The following is a 20,088-nucleotide window of genomic DNA, read 5'->3' on the forward strand; positions in this document are numbered from 1 at the left end:
CACCATGAGCTGTGAGAAAAAGCAACCCCAAGAGGGAGGGCAGCCCCTTCCTGTCTGCAGGAATTAATTAAGGAATTTTGCAGCCTGAGGCCAGGATAGGGACATAATGGCAGAGGGGAAGCTACAAGTGTTCACAAGCTGTGTGGAACTCAGAACTCTCCGTGCCAGAATCACAAAGTCCTTTAAGGTTGGAAAAGAGCTCCAAGAACGAGTCCAACCATTACCCCAACACTGCCGTGTTCACCACAAACCCTGTCCCCAAGTGCCACATCCACACGTGTTTTGAGAGCTTCCAGCGATGGTGGTTCCACCACTGCCCTGGGCAGCCTCTTCCCATGCCTGACCACCCTTTCTGTGAAGAAATTTTTCCTGATATCAAATCCAAACTCCCCTGGCTCAGCTTGAGGCCGTTCCTCTCCAGTCCCTGTTCCCTGGAGCAGAGTGGCTGTCCCCTCCTGTCAGGAGCTGTGCAGAGCCACAGGGTCCCCCCTGATCCCCCTTTTCTCCAGGCTCAGCCCCTTCCCAGCTCCCTCAGCCTCTCCTGGTGCTCCAGCCCCTTCCCCAGTTCCTTTCCCTTCCCTGGACACGCTCCAGCCTCTCGATGTTTCTCGTGGTGAGGGGCCCAGCATTGCACCCAGAATTCCAGGTGCAAAGTCAGAGAATCCCTGGGATAAGGACATCACTTTCCCTGGGCTGCACCCCATTCTTGCAAGGACAGATACACAGCAGAAATATCAATTAATCCCAAATTAATGCAAATCCCTTCTTTGTGCATCCACCATGCACAAATTTATTATCTTAGTTAAAAAAACCTCCCCAAATCTGCCCCAAATCAGGCCCTCTGATTTCACTCATGCAATCCCATCTACTTCCCAGGGATTACATGGATATGATTAAATTCAGGCCTGGGTCTATCTAGTTGTTCAGATGATTTGTAAGCAGTTTTAATGTATCAGGTGGAAAATAATTCCTGTTTCACCACCACCTAAAAAAGAATTATTTACATGGATGTGAAGCAGGGGTGGGGCACGCAGAGCTCGATCTCCTCCTGATTTAAACCCCAGGCAGCATTCCATGTGGGAATGACAGCAGATGGGATTCCAGGGTGCAGCCCAAGGTCATCCAACCTCTGCTCTGAACTGAGTGGGATCATCAGGAACCACACAAAGCCAGAAGAGGAATTTAATCCACTGCCACAGACCCAGGGATCCTCGGGAGGAGCACTGGGAATGCTCCTTCCCCTCGAGGTCGAGGACAAATAGCCCTTGTTTGGAAGTGATAGAGTGGGAAGGGAATCTCTTGGCATAGAGAGTGCAGGGAAAAGTGTGTTTATGCTGTGCCTTTGTAAATCTGGGATTTATAAGCAGTTCTTGGAGGGGCAGATGGTTCATTTAATGTTGTCTTATTTGAGACAAGGCACTCACCTGCAACTGGAGACAGAGCCACTCCACAATACCCTGCACAGAACCTATTCCCAAAACAACCAGACCTGCACATCAAACCTTGCTTAGAACTTTTGTTCTTGATGCAATCACTCCTAATTGAGCATTAATTTCACTTCATTGAAGATTTCAGACCTGTTTCACTCCTGAGCAGTCCATGCCTGGGTGTCACCACTCTATTTTTACCCAGCACTACTCCAGCCCTGCTGTCAGAGCCAGCTCAAGGTGACAGCGTGACCTCCACAGCAGCAGCAGCACTTGAGAGAAACCCTGGGATCCCCAGCATGGATTCCTGCAGGGAACACGGCTCTGGAAGCATCAAAATCATTGTGTTCTTGAAAGAAAGGTTTGTGACTGCGGCAATCCAGGGCTTCCCTCTGGCTGCCCTGGCAGGTCTGGGACCCTGGCAGGGTCAGGAACTCCCCTGGACAGAGCCCCCAGAGACACTGGCTGTGATCTCTGTCCATGGAAAAGATTTTTCAGTCTTACAGGATGAATTACCAACTCTGAGTGTTTGATATGAGTAATAATTAAGTGTGGCACAGGTGATAAAGTCAAATTTTAGGGTTCTAGATGAGGGGTCCAAAGGGGACAAGATGGAGGAAATTGGGTGTGCCTTGTCCTTTTTCTCCTTCTTCATGCCCTCCATGTCTCACTGTGGTGTTGGCATTTTTCTGTTGGTTCAGGCTGGGGACACACTGTCCAACGTAGGTGACAGATATTGGCACGTTCTTGTAAATGCAGCCCAGGGAGTTTCTGGTATTTAATGTTTGTCACATCCCACTGAGGGCAGAGCCCCACACGCTGCCCTGCAGGACAGAGCTGGGCAGGGCAGCAGAACATGTGAGAGATCAACAGAATAAACAACCTGGAAACCAGCACAGACCAATTATGGCTTCTGCTTTGGCAGCGGGGCTGACAGACAGAGACTTTCTACAATCCCAGAATCATCAATACCACAGATTCCGACAGGTGACTACTTCTAATACCCTGCTGGGGAGGGAACTGTACCCCACCCTGCTGGGCTGTGTCCAGCTCTGGGGTCACCGGACTGGAAGGACCTGGAGCTGCAGCAGGGCCAGAAGAGGCCATGGGAATGTTCCAAAGGCTGAGAGAGCTGGGAATGTTCACCTGGAAAAGAGAAGACTCCAGGGAGAGCTCAGAGCTCCTTGAAGGGCTTAAAGGGACAAGGAGAGGACAAGGGATGGAGGGACAGGAGACAGGGAATGGCTTCAAACAGAGAGAACTGGGTTAGATGAGACAACAGGAAGAAATTCCCAATTTTCTCTGCAATGGCACGGGTCTCCTAGAGAAGCTGGGGTTGTCCTTGGACCCCTGGAATGTCCAAGGCCAGGCTTGATGGGGCTTGGAGCAGCCTGGGACAGTGGAAGGTGTCCCTGCCCATGGCAGGGGTGGCACTGGATGGGCTTTAAGATCCCTTTTAGGTCCCTCCAACCAAGTAATTCCCTGACAAGCTGGTTTATGCTGCCGTGACACAAGAGCTTCTCCAACACTCACTGTTTTATCTGCTCTGTGGTGGTGCCACTCCCCCTCCAAGGTCAGGCAGTGCCAGGTTTTCCAGACCTCAAACACCAAGGAACCACCTCCTCACATCCTCTCCCTCATGCCAAAGGCAGTATTCCCACTGGAATCCAGTTCCTGTGGAACAGAAGGTCTGAAGGACTGGTGGATCAGTCTGCAAGCCCCCACCTCTGCTGCCACGGGCTAACAGCACATTTCCAATATGCTGAGCAAATGATCTGGGAAAGAAGATTTAACAGAGTGGATTAGCTCAGCCATTCCCAGATTTCTGTGGAGATCTGTTATTTCTTTTCACCAAGAAGAGGAACCTTTTAGCGATCTCGAGGAAATGGTGAGGCCTCAAATCACTCGGAAATTTCAAAATATTTGTTCCTCCAATGACTATTATGTAAACCCAGAGTCCTGCTGAGGAATCATTCCCCTATGTAGGTCAAGAAAAGGAAAAGCAAATTTGTGTTTGAGTCTTACAAGGGACAAAAGTGGATTCTGAAAGTGTATTTTTAATTTTCCTGCCTGTTTTCTTCAAGCAGCACCACAGATTTTTCCAGATATAGAGAAAAAGGCATTTGCAGATATGTACAAAAGTTTATTTTACAAACAGCAACTACTTTGGAATAACAAAATTGCAAAAACATAGAGCAGCATTAGAAAACCAGCTCAGGGGGACATTTTCCATCTGAAGCACAATTTAACAGATTTCACTAAGCAAAAATACCCCCAACCTTTCCCTTAACCCCTCCCCAACCTTCCTCTACCTGATGGAATTTCTTTATAAATCTGTGACTAAAGATATGAAAGACTTTAGTGACAGTGCAGTAATTTTTGATAATTACAGTTAACCGTTTGACCACATTTCTATCACCTTTTCCTGGCCTTAAAAAGTCAAATCAGATTTGAAATATGATAAAAATCTGATCCTGGAGCAGTATTTTCATTAACAAGTATTGAACAGTACTGGTTATATTTGTATGTTTTGTAACACCATGAACCCTCAAGTTCTATTTTCTTAGTAAGGGAAAAAAAAAAAGCAAGTTACAATTGTTCTGAAAATGATGAAACTACAACAAATATCACTGAAATATCTGCTTAGGACTCTGAGATGGCTGCTGCTGTTAGAAACAGGTTTGTAAATGTATTCTGACTTGGGTATGAAATGTATTTAATGCTAAAAAGCTGAAGTTTACCAAAGGGTGGAAAGGTTGCATGCACACACTTTGTCACTAAACTCTCAAGTACAGGAAAGGGGGAAGAGCAGAGTTTTGGGTACTTCTAGAAAAGTGAAAAACCTCCATGGCCAATTTGATTTCAGGAATGTGCTGTGGGTGGACAGAAATGGAGGAAATAATCACCATCTCCCTTTGAACTTGCTTTTCATAAATGTACCAAAAAATCATCAAATTTGGGGGAGCTTAATTCAATCAAAGAAAGAAGAAATTGATGCCTCAGCAAGAAATTACCACTTTTAATTTTTAAAGCTATTGGATCCTGATGAGATTAAGAAAAATAATTTCCAATATTTGAAAATGAGCAAAAGATAGCATCTCCATATATTACAGAAAATCAGGAATGGAAACTGTTATGGTACAACAGTGCTCCTTAGCTCTAATCAAACCACATTTTTGTCACCACAGACCTCAATTTTCAGGTTACATTATGCCATTAAAAAAAATCTGATTTTTTTTTCAGTACACAACTTTCTAAACTCCCCAGAAAAAAACAAAAACGAAAACAACTTTACAGATTATTTAAAATCAACCCAGTCAGAATATTGCAAGAACTACTCAATAGTCTTCAGCTTGAATCTATTTTTTTGCAAGCCATTTACCTGTAACCTAAGAGTAATTTTTGATACTAAACTTTACTTTGAAAGTATTGTCCATGCTTTTTATGAGGCATCCCAGGATTTTTCTAGTCCTGCTTTAACAAGATATAGTTCAGTATCTGCAATAGCAGTATCTGATATTCCCTATGGTGAATGGGATACAGAGCTTTCATAAAGAAGGTTTTATAAAGGAACCTTTATGGCTGGTTTTCTCAAAAAAATTATCATGTCAGTGTTTGAGAGAGTGCTTTGGACAAACTCATTAAACACTCAGGTTTACAACATTCAAAATGTGTTGAAGGATGCCAAGCACTGTAATAGGAACTGAAATCAAAGTCAGGAAGTGTTTAGAAACACTTTTTTAGTCTCTGAAGGACATTGCTGTTTATCACAAAATTCCTCTTTTAAACATAAAAAGTTTAGACAAGTTGGATAAAAAGCTCCAAACTCACTCATCACACTTTTGCTCACTGTTTGTCAGTTTGACAATTCCCACTGGGCATCAGCTCACCTTTTCCAGCAGAATTCCAGAACATCCTCACAGTTCAGAGGGATTAAGACAGAGTGGCAGGCTTTGTTTTCCTCATCTATATCCTGTACAGAATGCAATAATCAACAATCAAGACAGACTGGAAACAGCTTCCAGCAATAAAAAAGCATTTTCAACTAGAAATGGCAGCCTTTTTAAGAAATTGACTTCACAGTTTAATAGTTGCTAGCACATCTTTCCTAAGGTGTTTATAAACAGACTTGAAGACAGTCCTGACTGCTGCACCCAAAAAGTGGCAGCAGCAATTCACCTAAGTGTAATTCATGGCTTGGAAAAGCTGATTCAAGGAAACCAAAGTGGGGTTTTTTATTATTACTTTGTAAAAGTTGCATTTGACATAAAAAAAATAAAAAATAACATCAGCTGTCGAGCTCAGTCCTTCTCTCTGTAAGCAGAGTTGAGTTCACTGTTAAACGGGAAAGTTTCAGCTAATTCAGCAAACAACCTTCACTTGTGACACTGTCAGAAGAGTTTTTTTGAATATAACACTGAAATAATTCTGGAATAGAGTTTCCATCCTCAAAGGAACTTTCTCAACTGTATCTGCTGCTCTCACTGGGGCTCCTGTTGTTGGAGTAGCTGCGATCGCTGTCACTGTCGGAGCCGTAGGACCTGCAAGGAGAAAAAAGATTTAAATACCCCAAAGCTGCTCAAATTCAAAATTGCATCATGTCAAAAAATTGTCATAGATAAGAAAACACACCAGTCTTTTACAGGATTGTATTTCTTGGAAGTGAAGGATTCATTAAAAGATACTCAAAATGGAAATAATAATTAAATTTGTATGATGAAAACTCTAACTTAAACTGTTTGTAACATCTTGCTTTCTCTGTTACAGCTAAAAACCATCCAAAATGAATGTTTTGATAAAAGCTAATTAAGCTGAGTGAGAAGTGTATTCTAACAAGTGGAATCTTACAATGAAAGCATTTCTCAACTAGGATAATTTCACAAATCCTTGACTCATATATTTTATTTTCTTGTTTGAAGGAGGGTCTTAAAACTTAGGCCCCATAACCACAACAGAAGTGTGTTTGTGTGTCTGCAGTGTGGAAATTGTATTTAAAATGTTTTGGCTCCTCCAGACAAATTCCAAGCTCAGCACCTGGCCAAATATCAACACAGAGCCCAGATGGTTTCAGAGAAGCCACAGGACACGTTCAAATTACACAGAACAAGCTTTCAGAGATTTTCCAGCCTCCTGCCTGTAAGGGAAACTTTCTAAGTGAAAGGTGAGCATTTCCTAATCCCACAATGAAGCTCCTCAACATAATAAAGCAATGATTTTTAAGTTTATTTTCACATTCTTCATTAAATCTCATTAATTTTCCCTCCAAAACAGATGACAGTTGTCTTGTGCAAATGGGTGAGAGCAAAGTCCATTTATAGTTAGTATAAAGCTGTGAAAAAATTCATATGTAAAGAGGATGAAAATGTACAGTAGTCTTAGAAACCTGATTTATTACTAATAGGGGGCATATTAAAAGGTATGAAACAAATCATCAGCGATATTAGATGTATCTACAACTCTCCATATCTCTGATCTCTGTGAAATGTGCTCACTTACATTCATATAAATCCCCTGGACTGAGGAAATTAAAAGTTATTCTACACACATGAGATTTGCAAGTAAAAATATTCTTTCAAAATACATTCCATGAAGTTAAAAATCAAATCTAGGTTCCAGCAAAACTTTTAATTTCCCTTCCAGATTGTTTCAGATCCACTTCTGCAGCATAACCAAAAAGAATTTACCATCCACTGGAATTCCCTGCATACCAGGCAGCTTTTAATCCATAACAGAGCACTTGAGTTAAATCTTGTCAGCTATGTGGGTTTTAAGAAACATTTGATATCATTACAAAAAAAGTATAAATCATAGAAACATTAAGGTTGGCAAAGACCTTTGAGATCACAGTTTACCCAGCCTCACTGTCTTCACTATTAAACCATGTCCTCAATGCCTTTTCCACAAGTTTTTAACACTTCCAGGGATGGGGACTTCATCATTTCCCTGGGAAAAGGTGCTAATTTTGAATGCATAGATACAATGATATGGAAATCAACTTTTCCTTATCCTGGTTGCTTCCCCATCCTCGTATTTGGAAAGTCAGAACTTCCACCTTCCTCTTTCACACGCACGTTCTGATTTTCATTAGAATTTGCTTTGAATTATTACTTTTCCTGAGTGTATTTCTTATTCTTATGGGGAAGAAGCAGCAGTCTGGCCTTGTTAAACATCCTCTGTTTGTGTTCAGCAAATCCTTGTGCACCAGAGCAGGGTCAGACCCACCTGGATCTCCGGTCGTAGCTCCGAGATCTCCGGTAGCTGTCGCTCCTCTTGCTCCTGCTCCGACTCCTGCTGTAGTAACTGTCATAGCTGTAGGACCTGCTTTAAAGGGTGGGGAAATTAATACTGAATTCACAATTTCTGCTCTAAAGTGCTGTTTTATATGCTGGTTTAAAGGATATTTATATAGATATATGAGGGGCTGTATAGAAATTATTGTCGAGGATGTGGTAAACAATTCTACACTTTATAGAGGTTTCAACACAACATTCTTCAAAGTAACACTAAAAATCTCAATTTTATTAGGAAGGACATACTAAGCATTTATAAAATTTCATGTTGTCTCTTTTCTTCCCTGGTAAAATTCTTGTTTGCTGATACTTCTGAAAGCAAGCCAAGTGATTCCATTTATCACTCAATTTTATTTAAAAAAAACAAAAGCAAATGTGTTTACTACTACTTATGGCATTACCTGCAACTGTAATGCCAGGATGGTTTGGTTATTTTCAGCTTTTGAAAGTGTCTTGTGTTCATTTTGCTTTGATTCAAGTTGCCAGTATGATACTATAATAATAGTTTTAAGTACTACAGATGCTTGGAATTGTCCAAGGCCAGGCTGGATGGGGCTCGGAGCACCCTGGTCTAGGGGAGGGTGTCCCTGCCCATGGCAGGGGACTGGATCATCTTTAAGGTCCTGTCTAACCCAAACCATTCTGGGATTCTATGAGATAAAAGTAATCCTAAAAAGTATTTTTACAAATAAGTATGTATTTAGATATGCATTTGTATTACAGTATGCATAATAAAATAGGTAGTATGTATGATATATAATAGTATAATATACAATAATTATATAATAAAGTATATTTTAAAGAAATGTAAATAAAAGTAGACTTATACCAAGATGATTTGATGGGCAGCACAGTTCTTGCAGAGATTGTATAAAAGGACAATCTGATGCCTCAGGTTTCAGCTCTTCTATTTTCAGTTTCTGAGCTGCTTTAGTGTGTGGGTCTGAGCTTCATATCAGGGGATGCTGAGCTCTGTGCACAGAGCAGGGAGACAAAACAATTCCTGCTCCAGCTGGGCACCAAGGACAAATGATCCAAACCTCAGCCCAGGAGCACAAACAGCGTGGGCTGGAGAGAGAAAAACAAGCAGGGTGGGACTGATGGGCTGGAGCTGGAATGGGACAATGAACTCCAAGGTGCCAATGGAGCAGAACTGATCCCAGGGAGAGCCCCGGGAGCGCTCGTGCATTTTGGGACCATTTTGGGTCATTTGGGTGCAGCCCTGGCTGGGCTCTGGTGCTGCCCAAGGTGGATCCATGGGGGAGATCCTTCTAATAAATCCCTGCTTTATTCTTTAGCTCTGTTCTAGGTCAGCCTTCACAAGGCATCAAATCCATACCTGGATCGACTGTGGTGACCATAGGAACTGCTCCTGGATCGGCTCCTGCTGTAGCTCCGACTGACAAAATCAAAACCACAGAGGGGTTTTTAGTCAACAGAAACCAAAAGTGCTGAAGAGGGCAGGGGGAGAGGGGGAACAAGAGGAGGAGAACACCTTTGGCACCGTCTCCAGCTGGCTGAACTCACCTACGGCTCTTGTAACTGTGGTAGGAACTACTCCGGCTCCTGGAGCGATCTCTGCTGTACCAGCCCCGGCTCCGGCTCCTCGAGTAGCTCCTGGACCTACAACCAAGGACACCAAGAGAACACAGCTGAGGAGAAGAGCAGCAGAAAATGGGAACCAGAAGAAGTTATGAATCTTTAGCTTTCTAGCTAAATATTTATTCCATACTTGCTGGGTGATACAGCCACTGAGTTAATCCAAGGGCTGGAGCCCCACTGCTCTGGAGCCAGGCTGGGAGAGCTGGGAATGTTCCCTCGGAGAGGAAAATGCTCCAGGAAGAGCTCAGAGCCCCTTCCAGGACCTAAAGGGGATCCAGGAGAGCTGGAGAGGGACTGGGGACAAGGCATGAAGGGACAGGACAAAGAGGACACTTCACACTGACACAAGTTGCCCAGAGCAGCTGTGGTTGCCCCAGGATCCCTGGCAGTGGCCAAGGCCAGGCTGGACAGGGCTTGGAGCAGCCTGGACAGTGGGAGGTGTCCCTGCCATGGCAGGGGGTGGCACTGGATGGTCTTTAGGGTCCCTTCCAACCCAAACCCCTCTGTGGTTCTGTAACACAGCGCTGTTAAAAAACAAAAAAAAACACAACCTGAAAAGCATTCCTTGAAATTATCAGAACATTAAATTTACCAGGGCTGGTTGTGGAGCAGCACAGGCTTCTCACCTATATGAATATGTAGAACTTCGGGATCGACTTCTCGAGTGACTGTAGGATATGGACCTTGTTCTGTGTCTGGATTTAGACTCAGATTTACTTCGTGACCTGCTGAGACTCCTGGAAGGGCTGTTGTCATCTCTGCTTGGAGACTCCTCCTCACTGGAGCTTTCTTGGTTCCTTGGCCGACGATTTAGCCGGGCTGTTTTCCTCACTTCATCAAAGAGAGACCCAGGCCTTACTTTATTTTTTGCTTTTATTTCAATTCTTAGACCTGCTGGTTTAGGTTCTGGTGCTGATGCTACATTTTTAACCTCCATGGTCATACTGATTGTTGGTGGTTTCAAGTTACCAACACCTTGCAAAGGCTTCCATTTATTGTCTATCATATTGCTTGGTGTATTTTCAGAATTTTCACCTTTTAAACTACAGTCTTTAGCACCAGACACAGGAGCAGAGTTATTTTCTTGCCTTCCCGTTTCTTTTTCTTCTTTAGTATTAATAAAGTCTCTTATGTTGTTTCCCAGTTTGACAGCATCTTGCTCAGGGGTCTCAACCTGTAAGTCTTTTTTTACACTAGCACTTAAAGGTTTAGCAGTGAGAACGACAGGAGACAAAACATCCACATCCACCTTCCCCGGCGAGTTACGATCCGGAGTACAAATCTCCATGTTGTCATCTGTCTGAATAACATCTTCCAGCCCATTCTGGTTATTTTCTTCAGCTTGCTTAATCTCACTCTTGCAGGCAACCACGTTTATTCCTGAGTTTAAAATACCAGTTGAAGTGCTTGCTTCAATGGGCTCTTTATTAAGGTTGCTGCGATCTGGCGAGGCCCCACATGTGGTGTTTTTATCTAAAAGGTTTTCATTCACACATGACTTTTCACCATTTCCCATTTTATCTGTGACTGTTTCATCCTTTTCATAAACTTGTTTTTTATCCTTTATGTCCCTGCTAAGCTGCTTTTCTTTTTTATCATCCTTGGTAACCGGCTTTTCATTTATCTCATCATCCTCTTCTTCCCCAAACTCAAGGGGGGGCTGCCAGTGAAACATTTCTTTTCTTTTCTGGACTTTGTGTTTTTTCTCCTTTTTCCCTTTAGATTTTTCTTTTGCTTTTTTGGAATGTGATTTTTTAGGAGTCTTTTTCCACCCATGTTTGTGTTTTTTCAACTTGCCTCGAGTGTCTGCTGAGCTGGAACAAGAACTCTCAGATTCAGAAGATGACAACTGTTTGCTTGTCTTCCATGCGCAGTCAGAACCCAAAAAGCCCTCTGAGGAATTGGATTGTTTTTTTATCCTTTTGGTAACACTAAGCTCCGTGTCAGACCCTGAGGTGGCCTCTCCTTCTTCCTTCCCAGAGGAGGGTCTGGAATCCCCCCTATTATGCTTTGCCTCTCCTCTTTCAGAGTTTGACTCCGAGTCCCATTTGCTACCTGAGTAGGATTTGCGTTTGGTTTTTGCACCACCTCTGGGCTGCTCCGAGCATTTCTCCTTAGCTGCTTTCTTTTTGGAGTGATCAGAATCCCGCTCACCCTTGGCTTTCTCCTCCCCTCTCTCACAACTTAAGCTATTTTTATCTTGTTTCTCAGCATCCCCTTCTAATGGAAAGCGGCCTTCTTTTTCTTGGACCGCTTTGGCTTTGGCAGAGCGCTCGCTGTCGGAGGAGAAGTCTGAGGATGACAAACTGTCACTCTCCTTCAACCCTTGGGAAGACTCATCGTAATCCTTTGGATGTGTGTAAGGCAAAGTGCTTTCAGAGCTCGTTTCCTGCCTCACTTTGAGGCCCCGAGCTTTGGGATCACTGGATGTGGATTTCCTTTTGTTCCTGTGCCTGTCCTCATCGCTGAGCGAATAGTCAGACGTGGACTCGCTGTAGCCTGACCTGTCACTGCGGTATTTACTTGGGGATGGTGACCTGCCAGAGGAAGGAGATTTTGTCCTCGAGCTTGATGGGCTTCTAGACCTTGAGTAGGATCTTGAGTATGAGCGGCTTCGAGAGGACCGGCTCCTGGACCTCGGCCAGCTCTCCGAGCTCCTGTCGCTGCGGCCTTTGGAATAACCGCTCCGATCGCTCTCAGAGCTCCTCTCCTGCTTGCGACAGGAGGAAGAAGTGTTGGCTTCCTTAACAACCACTAAATTGTAATTAGTTTGGGTGGGGATTAAGTGGGTTGTTTTAGCTTTCATCTCCTGAATTCGCTCATATGATGGCTTCCAAGGTTTCTGCCCAGGTTTCCACCTTGAAGGTGGGGGACTGTCACTTAAGGGTATGACAGGAAGATTTTCTGGGACAACTGGTGGCACGATAACCTTGTCACTGGGCAGTATCACTGCTCGGACAGGCTCAGCAGTCTTGGTCAGCTTAGTGTCATTTAACTGTGCTGAAATATTTCGTGAAGAATTGGAAACAGTCTTTTGCTGCCTGGGGTTAGAACTTGACCGTGACCTACTTCGAGATCGCGATGATTTAGAGGCTGATCTTGATCTAGAACTTCTTCTGGAGTAAGATCTTGATTTAGATCTAGACCTGGATCTGGACCTGTAGTATGATCGAGACCCTCTGCTTGATAAAGACGACAAGCTCTGGTCTTCCTTATCAGATTTAGACCAGTCTCTCCTGGATGAACGTCTGGAAGACAATGAGGAAGAACGAGATTTCCTCTCACGATCACAAGATGATTTTGTCCTCCTGTGGAAGGAATGAGAGGATTCTACATCTGATGAGGCTGATGTTTTCTTTTTCTTTGTTTGCTTGTGCTTCTTGAAATGCTTCTGCTTTTTAGATTTCTTTTTATGCTTCACCTTCTTCTTCTCTTTCCTGTGCTTCTTGTGATGGCTGGAGTATCTCACAGTGCTTAGATCAGCATAACCGTTATGGGACCAAGACCTGGATCTCCGGGATGCACTTCTCTCATCCCATCTGCTTGTACAGGGGTCACTCAACCTGGAAAACCAACAAAGAAACCCCAGACTAAGTGCAAAATCTTTAAAAACCTTTCGATAATTCAAGTATTTTTGAATTTAATTTTCAGTAAGTTTACATAAACCCTGTAAGTTTAAGTAAGTTTACATAAACCCTAGCATACATACTTTATTATCAGAGAATTGCTTTGAATTCCTTACACTCATTTTAAGACACAGAATTGCATCACTATCAAGAGCTACTTCTCCCTAAGAAATAAATCAACCAACACCAGCAAATTTTGCATATTTTTGGACCCATGTAAAGAGATTTAAGCTCTTAATTACCTCAGTCTACAGGACTTTGACCTCTATAAAACAGGATCATTAAACCACACTTAAATACAAGTTTTACAACATCTCGGTACATAAAAAAGAATATTCAGAAACATTTACAATTATGCACTACTAGTTACATACAATATTTTAAAGTTTTCCTTTTAAGATTTATCTCCTGTAATTTTATAGAATATATTCTCATAATTATATAATACTAAATATTCATATTTAGTATCAAGCCATCAGGAATTCTGGAGAGCTGACTTCCATCCACCACATGGTTTGCAACTGCTGAAAGAATATACAACAATAAAGGCTTAGTGGATTTGATTGTTTTACTCCAAAGAAACCATGTGATCCACTTTGAGGAAAAGGAAGTCACTGAATGCTTAAGGTTGGAAAAGACCTTTAAGATCACCAAGTCTAACCACAAGCACCACCACCTTGTTCAGCATTAAACCATGTCCTCAGGTGCCACATCCACATATTTTCTGAACACTTCTAGGGATGCTTCATGCTTCCCTGAGCAGCCTGCTCCAGTGTTTTCTGTGAAAAAAAAAATCCTAATACCCAATCTAAACCTCCCCTGGCACAACTTGAGGCCGTCTCCTCTCACCCTGGTACTGCTGTGGTACATCTACAATGAAGCCTTGCCAAAGGCCAGGAACATCTCAAAGCTGTGGTGAGGCTCTTACTTGTCTCCTTTGCTCCACTTCTCCCCGCTGGGTGCTCGGTACGTCCGCAGCCTCTGCATCTCCTCCTTCCAGTGGGGAGGGGTCTCGCTGCTCTCCTCATCGTCCGACTCGGAGCAGGAGCGCGACCGCGGCGGGGTGTGATAGCGCTGCGACAGCAAACACACACAGCTGCAGGAAGAAAGGCTTTCTCACACAACCACTGCATCTTTTATACTTCTTATAGAGCATCCTGCAAAGCCTGAGAGAGGCCAGCAGCTTACCCAGCTTTTGGAAACATGAAAGGAAGAATCAAGGAAGAGGCCACAGATTCCCCTTTGGAATAACAGAACTACTGGAGATAAAACCACTCTCGCTTTTAAAGCACAGATGTTTCACATCAGACAGACACTTCACAGTTTGAGGGAGCAAACACAAACCCTGTTTCAAAAGTTACTGTTGTTCAACTCTTCAGAAATGGGAATCCAGATTAAGTCACTTTAAAGCAATTAAAAAATAAAAAACTGAACACAAAAAAACCCCAAACTCTTTCACAAAAAAGAGCAGTGAAGATTCACATTTAAAAATTTGTGCTTAGGCAGAGCATTTAAGTAGGCAACAAGAGCTACTTGTGCAGCAGAGAAAGAAGAACTCTGCTATTGCTAACTCATTCTTTTCCATTACCCAGTGGGATACACACTTAGGTAAATTCTGTGAGGAAATCAGATGCTCCTTGACTCAATAAAAGCACATCTGGATTTGGCTCAGTTATTTTAAGCCACTTATGAATGCAGTTAAATGTGGGGAGAAGCGTTGTCCCTCAGAGTAAAATCACAAAGATGCAGATATTTATTTATCCAGGTAATTACAGAAGGCTTTAAGACATCCTTCTTGTATTAGAAAACAAAATCAAGATAACCTGAGCTTCCCTATTGTTTCAGCTGAAGCAATGACTACTTAAAAACCAGCTTTTACAGAAGAATGGCCTAAAAGATTGCAGGGTGTCCTGGACCTCCCTAATTCTCACATTTTATACTCTGGAGTCTCATGGAACCTATAAACAAGTATTTTGAAAGACATCAACAAACTTCACCTGGACAGAAGCTGTGCTAATCAAGACTATAAGAGATGGAAGAAAAAAGCATTTCTCCAACTGCCAACCCTAAATGCCATTTTTTTTAAATTTTAATTTTGCTGAGAGGGTGCCAAAATGATGAGAAAAAAAAGACAGAAACGCCAATATTTGGCAGAAACCAATTCCACTCCACTTTAAGTTATTTTTCCCCAAGTCTTCATTGATATAAATATTTCCAAACATTCCATTTAGGCATTTTTTTCTCCAAACAATCTAAGTTAAAAGACAGTAACAGGAAGGATGGAAAAGAAGTGTTATAAAATCAACTAACTGAAAAGGTTTCAATGCTTTCTACACTGGATCCTACAGCATGTAAATAAAGTGTCATACAAAGCCCTCCGGGAAATTCAAAGCTCAAAGTCAGGGATGTTTCTCTGGGAGAGAGGAAATAAAGAAATAAATAAAATTGTCACATACTATTGTGCCTCTTCCTTTAATTTTTCGTCCGGATTTAGAGACTGATGGTTTCTGGTCAGCCAGAACTGGCACAGCATCAAGAAGCTTCCTGCATAAATTAATAAAGAATTAAGTTACACAGCGAAAAAAAAACAACTTACAATCAGTTTAAGTTAAAAATGAGAAATATTCATCATCTTATTCATTTTCAGACAGAATTCAGTGGTTTTTTTCAAGAAACAAAGCAAGAGAGTTCTGCAACAAAAGACAAATCAACATGTATTTGTTTCGACCAAATGTGCAGCCTGATCTCTTGACACAGAAATTAATGCTAACAATGAACTTGCAAAACACTGTCACAAGAGGTTAGCTTGTGTTTGGGGCACAAGTCCTGAAGACAACATAGACAGAAGAGTTTCAAGATCTCAGTTCAGGATAGCTCACAGGTTCTAAAGCTTTGCTCCTTTCAGTCTGTGTAATATCCCCAAAAGCAGTGAGTAAATTTTTGGGAATGCGAGTCATGTTCCAAGAAAAGGCTTACAGGAGACTACCATTATGGGAAAATAAAAAACCAACACCAAACAAACCCAACACTGATTTTAGAGCTAATCCACTCTAATGGATGAGCTCAGTCACAAAAGGAATGAAATGTGACAGTGGAGGTACAAAAAACATTGAAAAGTATTTTGTGAATTTGTGACCTCCTTTGTAGCAAAAGAATATTTTCTCTTATTCTCAAACACTGCTAAGTCACAAAATTCCAGGTGATTGATTCTGAACCAAAGTTTTTTCATCAGTTTAAGAAAGACAAAAAAATCACCTCTCCCAATCCCAAGTTTCCCTTGCAATCAAGTATTTCCTGTGGTTTGCATAGCATGGTTACTTCTGAAATTAATCATTATTTGTTTTTAATTGAGTTTAACACCTGAAAGGCCAATGAAATAATCTTGAGATCTCACTGAAAACCCCTGGCACAGGTCACAAGGAAAAGAAACTAAAAAGGACAAAGAAATGACCTCATGCAGCATTTCTGACACTGCAGTCAGTCAGCAGCCCCAGGAACACAACGTTAACAAGAATATTTCATGCACAGTTTTCAGCAAGTCAGAATAAGAAGCTTGGAGTTCCTTACGGTTCAGGCTCTATATTGACAACAGGCACATCTCTTCTGAGCAAAAATCTATTTTCAGGCACTGGGGGGATTTCTTCAGGACGTACCACGGGCTTGTCCCGCTTTGTGCTAAGGTCGACTTTGTCTGCGACATCGCTCTTGTCAGAAAGGCTGCTAAGGGAAAGAGCAGGGTGAGAAATCACAGACAGCTGGGAAAATCCCTTGTCCAACTGGATTCCAAGACAAGATGCATCAAACTTAAAGTTGGCTTACCAACCAAAATGTGTTCCACAACCCATTTTAGGCTAAAGGGTGGATGGGCCACTATTACTGGAGGGAAAGTTCAGTCCTTGCTTTACAGCAAGTAATTCTGCTTTTCATTTACAGCTTGTGAGATATTTTTAAAATATAATCAAATATACGTACAAAGTTCTGCAATTTGCCTGAAGTCTCAATTTTACACAGGTGTGCTGAGCCCTGAAGAGTTTCACATGCTGGAATTTAGTAATTTCAGCATCACTCTTGCTTCTATCTACACAGATCTTCCATTTAATGGAACACTTAAGCTCAGATTTAGGGTTTTTTGTTTGTTTATAAAATCACGCACCAAACCCCAAACTTAAAAGCATTTTCATATTTAGTGCTTGAGCACTTCATGGAAACAAAGCACAATTCCCCAGATTTTACTGCAATTGTTAAATTTTAGAGAACAGTCACCGTCTTTGGCTTGAGGTTCGCTTGCACCTTGGATCCTCCTTCTTCCTCTCCTCCTTCCTTCGTTTCCTGGACTGTTTGGCTTTAGCTCTTCTTTTCCTCTTTTTCCTCCTGCTCCTTTCATTTTCAGCCTCACTCTCAGATGAGGATTCTGAAGAGCTGGACACACTGGAAGAGGATTCTGAGGCTTCTGAGTCAGAGCAAACTTTCTTCTTCTTCTCCAAAGCTTGAACAGATATTTTCAATTGACACTGTGCACATGTGAGTGCATGTAAAAGCACAATGCACAAAATTTTATAGATGCATGAATATACAAATGGGCTATTTTAGAGAAGCTCTGTGACCTTTTTCTCAATATCAAAGAATCAAAATAAAAATTCATCTAACTCCATGTTGGTACTATACAAATATTTTCCAGCAAAGACAGAATACACACATAAGCAAAGGCCGCTTATAGTAAAAAAAAAAATAGGTGCTTTTGGAAACAACACACAGGTTGCAAATCAAAGATTAAGAACAAATTAGTTGTTGACCCAGCTGTGTATTTTTTATTCTTAAAACTTTGTTATTTTCTCTTTTTTTGCATCCTCACATTTTTATACTAAAGCTCCTTTTGACTTTCTCTAAAGGACATAAATAACCATCTTATCCTTAAGGAAAATCAGAAATTAGGCTGAAAATGCAAACTTATAACACTCCACTAATTCAGAGACTGTCCAAACATATATCTAAGATTGTTTATTCTCTATGAATCTCCATGAAAAGGAAAATAAGCTTGACCACATATATTGCATATATTAACTTTACAGAATCTTAAAATAATCTTTTGGAAAGTGCACAAAATCCAACTTTAAGGACAGCACATTTATGTCTCCCTCTTTCAAACACAGAAAAATAACTTTTGATTCCTTTTTCAATTTGTCATGTCAACCTCTAACATGAGCAGGGGACAAATGTTGAGGGCATAAAATAGGTTTTTTTGCTGTGCCCTCCTCTCCTACACCAGTATTTACATTTTACAGGCTCACAAGAATTAATTAAGATTCTACATGTCTACCATAAGAATTTTTGTTGGTAGAATTGTTGGTACTCTCTGAGAACATGAGTGTCAATCTAGATTAAGCCCTTTTCTGACCCACTTATTTCTGTTTAAACTTCTGATACATCATCACTGGTCTTATTTTTCAAATCTAAGTGATTACAGTCCCTCCTGCTCTGGGGGAAATCCTCGAGCTTCCAGGGCCACACTGGTACAATTATATTGATTAAACTCCAGCAGACATCGAGTTCTTCCCTTTTTGCTTCAAGAATGGACAAGCCACCCTGAAGCCCATGAAGAACAAAAGGAACTCTGTCATTCAACAGGTCCTGCAGCACAGCAAGAAGAGAGATCAGGAACAGCTCCTGGGAGGGGGGGATGTTGGACTGAGCCCTTTTCTGACCCAGAGCTGGGGCAACTGAGAGGCATTTTAAAAACTTTCATTCCATTTCAATCTCGTGTAGGGTGAGACAATACAGATGTTATAATTCAGGCCATCACAACCAGAAGCCAACTATTTCCTAATTACAATACACTATAAATGTTTCTTGGCCTATCAGCTTTGGCCACACCATGCTGAAAATGCCCTAAAGCAAATAATCTAAAATTACCCCTTGCGGGTCCTACTACAATGCATTTTCCTAGTTCTATTTCTCCAGAGTATCTGGTCTTGTTTGCAAGGCCATCCTTTGAAGTTTGTGTCTGGCTCCATTTCTCTCTCAGCAATGTCTGTCCTATTCCATGGAATTTCTAAGCCAGCATTTCTTATCTCAAGGTTTGCACAGGGATGCACACACTGGGTGAGCCTTCTGTCAGGCCTGGAGAATTCTCTACAGATTTCCCCACAAATGAACCTCATTAATTCTGGGAATACTGAATGAAAGCCAATGAATAATTCTGGGGACTCACCATCTTTAGCTGATCTGGTGACCAGCACCCCGCAGTCAATGACTCGGACGTCTGCGTAGGGCCTGCTCGCGGTATCGGTTTTGAGATTTTCTATCTGTTCTATGACTTCAAACCCAGAAATAACCAGCCCAAAGACAACGTGCACACTGCAGAAAGAAAGTATTTACAAAGTACAAAACATCTGTGAATCAGTGTGATGATTTTCCAATTAATTTCACATTTTAAAAGTCAGTCTTGAGATAGAAACATTGAGCTATTAATGCATTAAGTAAGTTTTTAAAATGCTTTTAACATTATCAGTGCTAAGATTTTATACAATGTGAAACAAAGATCCACTCTAACATCAAGTATTTCCCTCAAACTGAAGCAGTCTCATCTCCTCTACAAGGGCAGGGTAAACAGATTAAAATTCCTACCCACCCTTCTATTTTTGCAGTTTTGTGCAATAAAGATCAAGAGCCCATCTATAAAACATGACAGAACTCCTCCCCAGAGAAGAATTTATAGATCTCTACAAACCCAGGATACAATTCCCTCCTGGCATTGCAGGGACAGTTAAAATAAAGGAATCCTTGGTTTTGTTCTATGTTACCACATTTCTCTTTCTGTCTTCCATGTGCCACATAAATTTTAGGGATAAAAACATGTCCCTGAAGACACGACTGCTCAAATATATTAAATTTGGCAATTCAACTCCCAGATTTATGAGCTGAGGGCAGCAAGCAGTTTTAAAGAAATAATTCTAGGATTTAAGACAATTCAAGTTTTTGTCCAGCTTTAGGAAATAAGTCGCCACTTGAAACTTTTCTAGAACTGAATCTTTTTTTTCCATCTCATCCCATTGTATAATCTTCCACAGAATTAAGGATTTGTTTCTCCATTGTTGTCTACTTTCAATATAACCCTCAAACTTCAGCAATCACTCGAGAACTTGG

At 41.6% G+C, this 20,088-nt stretch overlaps 1 protein-coding gene across 14 annotated transcripts in view; it reads right to left on the reverse strand.

Moving 5' to 3' along the window:
- Nucleotides 1-3,464: 3,464 nt before the first annotated feature.
- NKTR (natural killer cell triggering receptor) overlaps nt 3,465-20,088 on the reverse strand; it is a 38,027-nt gene continuing 21,403 nt past the window's right edge. For 4 of the 14 annotated variants that reach the window (XM_021537966.4, XM_085562603.1, XM_021537969.3 and 1 more), the window contains 10 exons: nt 19,154-19,299; nt 17,209-17,431; nt 16,513-16,665; nt 15,402-15,489; nt 13,874-14,019; nt 9,946-12,882; nt 9,245-9,340; nt 9,057-9,116; nt 7,650-7,748; nt 3,465-5,968 (listed from right to left, as the gene is read on the reverse strand). In XM_021537966.4, the coding sequence (XP_021393641.3) occupies nt 5,890-5,968; nt 7,650-7,748; nt 9,057-9,116; nt 9,245-9,340; nt 9,946-12,882; nt 13,874-14,019; nt 15,402-15,489; nt 16,513-16,665; nt 17,209-17,431; nt 19,154-19,299 (4,027 nt within the window). In that variant the 3' untranslated portion in view covers nt 3,465-5,889. Of the gene's footprint in view, nt 5,969-7,649; nt 7,749-9,056; nt 9,117-9,244; nt 9,341-9,945; nt 12,883-13,873; nt 14,020-15,401; nt 15,490-16,512; nt 16,666-17,208; nt 17,457-19,153; nt 19,300-20,088 lie in introns of all 14 variants that reach the window. The other 10 variants (XM_085562612.1, XM_021537967.4, XM_085562652.1 and 7 more) reach the window with 8 other exon arrangements.

This window comes from Lonchura striata, chromosome 2 (assembly GCF_050655825.1).
Source record: "Lonchura striata isolate lonStrDom1 chromosome 2, ASM5065582v1, whole genome shotgun sequence".
Classification (NCBI taxonomy): Eukaryota; Metazoa; Chordata; class Aves; order Passeriformes; family Estrildidae; genus Lonchura; species Lonchura striata.